At 47.3% G+C, this 4854-nt stretch overlaps 1 protein-coding gene across 1 annotated transcript; it reads right to left on the bottom strand.

The window, feature by feature from the left end:
* Positions 1-401: 401 nt before the first annotated feature.
* LOC117859550 (2'-deoxymugineic-acid 2'-dioxygenase) lies at positions 402-2961 on the bottom strand. The gene is made up of 4 exons (XM_034742671.2): positions 2544-2961; positions 2197-2447; positions 844-1165; positions 402-734 (listed from the first exon to the last, which is right to left on the bottom strand). Exons 1-4 carry the CDS (start codon positions 2730-2732, stop codon positions 471-473), a joined length of 1026 nt encoding a protein of 341 aa, XP_034598562.1. The 5' UTR covers positions 2733-2961; the 3' UTR covers positions 402-470.
* Positions 2962-4854: the final 1893 nt, after the last annotated feature.

The following is a 4854-nucleotide window of genomic DNA, read 5'->3' as shown; positions in this document are numbered from 1 at the left end:
TGCATTGCTGCTGCTATCGTCAGATCGAGTGGTGTGATATGATTGGTCTGCAACTGCGTCGATCCTCTCCAGGGTCTACTCTGTTTAATCACGAGGGGAAGGTGTTACATATGCATTATTATAGGTGACTGGATACTGCTATTTTCTCATGCGACACCATTATTTTCTCCCAACATCGGCGGCGCTGCTCGGCAGCACCTCGCCGCACACTCGAGCGGAATACTTTTTGTTACCTGAACGGAACATTCACGTATTCGACTGATGGATGAGTTCCACCAGAAGTAAATTGCAATCCATGGAATTCTTTCCTCACGAGCATGCCCATTATTTTCCGTGATTGGATTTACTATTTTTTTTTTGCCGGTTTAGCTCTCTTGGAAGTGTGCTAAAATTGCAGCATATCCCGGCCCATCTGCTCAGTATATCCATTAATTCCACGAAAGAGAATGGAGAGAATTGAGCACTACTGTTCATATATCCTTCATCTGGATGTTCTTGAGATTAGTTGTGAGATTGAGAGATGACTTCAGTTTCACAATGCTATGCATGCGCCTGAAGTCGCCGAACGTTACGGTGCGGTAGGATGGAGGGTTGTCCTCGCTAAGGAACTCGTCCGCAGGGCCGACGAGACAGTCCTCCTTAGGCTGTATGAACACCGCCCTCGACGTCCGTGCCAGCATCGAGTTGGTCATCACACGGTGCTCTACGCTCTTCAAGATCCCATTGGTCACAACCTGCATCCAATCCAAATGAAAAAGGAAAAGAAAAAAGAAACTAAGCCTGCTGTGATGAACAATTTCATGAGGCGACCAAATTGAAGGTTATTGATGATTTGATATTCACCTCGAGTTGGAGGCCGAAGTTGACGACGAAGGCGTTGGGCATGGGCTCGACCTTGATCCAGTCGCCATTGTAGAGAACCTCAAGGCCATGTACGGGACCAGTGTGGACTAGGGTGATGAGGTTCCGATCACAGTGCGGAGGCAGACCAAGAGTCATGCTTGGGTTCGGGCATTGTGGGTAGTGGTTGACACTTAGGATCGCATCGCCGCTGCTGAGGCCACCGTCGAAGTGGTCAGGCCGGAGCCCCATGGCCTCGCACAGCAGCTGCAGCAACTCCATCCCCACACCCCTTGTCAGAACGCCAAACTTCTCGAAAATCTCCCTGTTGCATAGGGTGCATGTGAAAGCCATTGCCAAATCAGAATGGACAAGTTAATAAGATCACGCCTTCCGTCACCGTTTAAGTAGCTTAGCTAGGTTGGAAAGGGATGATTTGCCTACACTTCCTCCCTTCCAATAAGTCGCTTTAGTTTAGTACTAAATCAAACTTCTCTAACTTTAACCAAGGTAAAAAAAATAAACTAATATCTACACACGTCAAACCAGTTTTGTTTTAACACACCATGATCAAAACAGAAAATCTATACCTATCTACTAAAAGGTCCTGGGATTGGTGCAATCTCAGGCATGGTGTTACTGTTCGCATGAGCTCCACAATATTAATCAAAAAAAATTTACACAAGCCCCTCTAGGCCTTGACCACTTGGCCCAACTGCCCAAGCTCTCTCTACTAGCCATGTGTCCCTGCACCGTGCCCGGCCGTTGCAGAGCAAAAGGCCTGCGTAGTGCTAGCAACGTGCACTAGTAGGGATGAGCAGGACAATGCGTGTATCAAGAGACGTTCAGAAGGATGTGGATGTGCACTCTGTATTGAAATCGCTGGATTCAGCGAGCGCCCAGGACCTCAGGGTCCTGTAGTTTTCTCATCAATCGCTGGCAAGTAGGTCCATGGCAGAACCGTTCCCTGCCTTCAACTATCACTGGTGCTCGAAGCATCCAGTGAATTTTCTGTATTACCGGGCGAGAGCCGTCTAGAAACGCCATTACAATGACCCACTCACCCCACACGCGCACTCATGCCACCGTTTCTTTCCCTTTAAAACTGCACGTTCTTCTCTCGATCTCACCGTCGCCTAGGTTATTCATTTGGTGCACATTCTTCTGACTATTGGTTGTATTAAAGGAAGGAAATACGATTGCCCCTCAAGTATACGGAGTACTATACATCTATTCTAATATTCGATATCCTCCTCACCATTTTATAAAAGTTAATGGTTAATGGTTAGGATAAACCTAAAACGACCGGCATTTTTAAAAACAGAGAGAGCATATATTAAACCTGCGATTCCTTACCGAAGCCTTTCAGGATTTTCAGGCCATTCGCTCGTGCTGTCGCCGACGGGGAAGGTGAAGGCAAGGCGGAGACAGTCCATCCAATACTTCTGGCCGCCTGTCTCGTAGGTGGTGCCGGAGAAGAGCCGGTTGGGTTTCTGCCTGTCCTCCGAGTACAGATGCGCCTTATCTTCCGCCGGCAACTCGAAGAACTCATCGCACACCGCCTCCATGTCCCGCATCACCTGCTCGGACACTCCGTGGTTCACCACCTACAGTACTCATCGTCATCACCAACTTAATCCTTGCGATGCAAATGGGATTGATATCAAGAGACTAGAGATGCTTGGTTTCGAGTTTGGAATTGCCTGGAAGAAGCCGAACTCCTTGCCAGCGTCGAGAATGGCTCGGCAAACCTCGTCGTGGCTGCCAGATAGGTCGACGACGGGCAGGGACACAGCGGCGACGGAGGCGGCCGGCGGGAGCTGCTCGGGCGGGACGATGAAGCAGTCCGGGACCGATGCGCGGCACGGTGCTAGGTGGAGCATGTTCTCCATGGATTGATTGAAGAAGAGGGAGGAGAGGAGTGTGTTCTTTAGTGTGCCATTTTATAGGCGACCGGAGAGAGATTTCGGAGGGCAATAAGAAATCATGGATCTAGCAATAGAAGGCGCGGTCACATGCATTGAGTTGCGTCGTCATCACAAGACTCTAATGAAGAGGATCGGACAAGGGACTCACAGCGCCTCACGGACCTGCAGACCTGCTAGGATACACACATCGACCATTTTCTTTCTTCCGACAGCTCCTGAAGAACAGACACATATGTCACGCAAAAGTCAGCCGTGACAAAGTCACAGATTCACAGCAGCTGCGGCTGGACAAAGTCTGCCGGCATGCCAAGTCGCTCGTGATTGTTGCAATGCACGTAACTACCAATAATACTGACAGAAGAAGCACTTTATATAAAGTCGCAGAAGCACCTGTAGATGATCGTACGTGCCATATATTGACGGCTGACCGTGAAACAGGTGTGGTTGTATGCAGCAGCAGCAGCAGCAACTGCGTCCAAACGTTTGTTCCTACCACACGATCGAGATAAAAAAAAATGGCTTCAGACTTCAGACATAGAAAAATATGAGAACTGCTAGCATCGGAAACGATAAGCTACGTCAGTCCCAACTCAAGACACTAGCTAAGTTTTCATAAGCTTCACGTCATCAAGAAACCAATACTAGACACTACTCTCTTCAATGCAAACACCTCTCTTCAATGCAAACACCACTATTCCATACTTGAATTTAATACTACTCATCTCTCATTATGTCTTGGATGCTGTATAGAAACTAGGTATCATATAAGACTCGGTTTCCTTCTCTTTCTTCATTCATTTTCTTGCCACATCATCTTTTATCCTAGGTGGCAGTCCATTTAATTTTATGGACATCATCCTATTCGTTAGGTTGCGACTAACTCAAGAAGCCAAAAAATAACAATTAAAGGTGCGTTGTGATAGTCCCATAATGGTACCGTGGGGGCATCATGTCTAACTTGAATAGTGGGGGAGACTTTGTTTACCTTCTTGTCCTAGCTAGATTTTTTCCGGGTGTCCCTCCCTATGTTTAGGGCTGATAGATTTTACAGGAACTTCTAGGTGCTAATCTAGCGGGTCTACTACTTGATTTAGATAAACAACATGATGTACTAGATCTACACGGTGACATCCTAGAGAGAGAGAGACATTAACCGTCGGTCTTGAGTGAAGTGGTCGTCGAGGACGCTATTGGGCGTTGTCGGGGTAGGAGAGGTGCGTAGTGAAGCGCAGTCCGTCGGTGAGGAGAGTGGCGGCAGTGGCAGTGAGCTTCCCGTCGCTCTCAGCGCCTCCCTCTAGATCGGTCTAGGGTTTGGGTGTCGATGGCTTGGTGGCACGGCGAACGTTGGTTCGCATGCCCCGGCTGCCATCTCTTTATATGGCGCTGCGCGACGGGGGCCCACCAACCATATATGGTTGGGACGCCCCCGATCAGGGCGCTTATTGGGGATCCTTCTCGGATTTGTCCGTTGGACTAAATCCGGAAAGAGATCAATCCTAACAAGGGCAACTGTGCAGTGTATCAAAACCTGGTCCACACAATCTAGCTTGGCCCTGCTGCGTGCACTTGGATGGTTAGCGTGGGAGATTAGCCAATTAATTTCCACAACTGCATGTCCTTAATTAGTCTTACAAATTGAAGCAACGTACACTTTTCGAAACAGATAGATATGCAGCATGAAAGCTGGATGGCCTTAGAATACGCTACTACCTTTGTTCTAAATTGTACGTTATTTCAGTATTTTTCTAAATTTGCAGCTTTTGCTAGTATCTAGATATGTTGTATATCTAGATGCATAATAAAAATTATGATCTTAAAAATGTCAAAACGACTTATCATTTGGGGATGGAGGGAGTACCTCCACCCTTTAGTTCATTTTTGAACTAGTTTATGAATTGTCCTAAACGACATATAGTAAAGAACAGAGGTAGTATATTTGATTGTTTCCTCTAGCAATGATAATGATCAACCGTACAGTGATCTATGGGCTTACATGGCAGTGAAGAATAAACGTCGTTGGCCCAGAGTGATGTGTAAAGCAGCGGAGAAAGTTTTCTGCCAAGTGGGATGAGCGAAGGGCGATTGA

This window comes from Setaria viridis, chromosome 6 (genome assembly GCF_005286985.2).
Source record: "Setaria viridis chromosome 6, Setaria_viridis_v4.0, whole genome shotgun sequence".
Taxonomy (NCBI): domain Eukaryota; kingdom Viridiplantae; phylum Streptophyta; class Magnoliopsida; order Poales; family Poaceae; genus Setaria; species Setaria viridis.
Note: the sequence above shows the minus strand (reverse complement) of the source record. Positions and strands in the feature narration are given on the sequence as shown.

What these genes read in the sequence shown, in the direction of transcription:
- LOC117859550 (XM_034742671.2), bottom strand. Translation starts at nt 2,732, where the DNA reads ATGGAGAACATGCTCCACCTAGCACCGTGCCGCGCATCGGTCCCGGAC. An exon ending in AGGAGTTCGGCTTCTTCCAG is followed by an intron (nt 2,448 to 2,543) that starts GCAATTCCAAAC and finishes TGAGTACTGTAG; the next exon opens with GTGGTGAACCACGGAGTGTC. An exon ending in ACTTCGGCCTCCAACTCGAG is followed by an intron (nt 735 to 843) that starts GTGAATATCAAA and finishes GATTGGATGCAG; the next exon opens with GTTGTGACCAATGGGATCTT.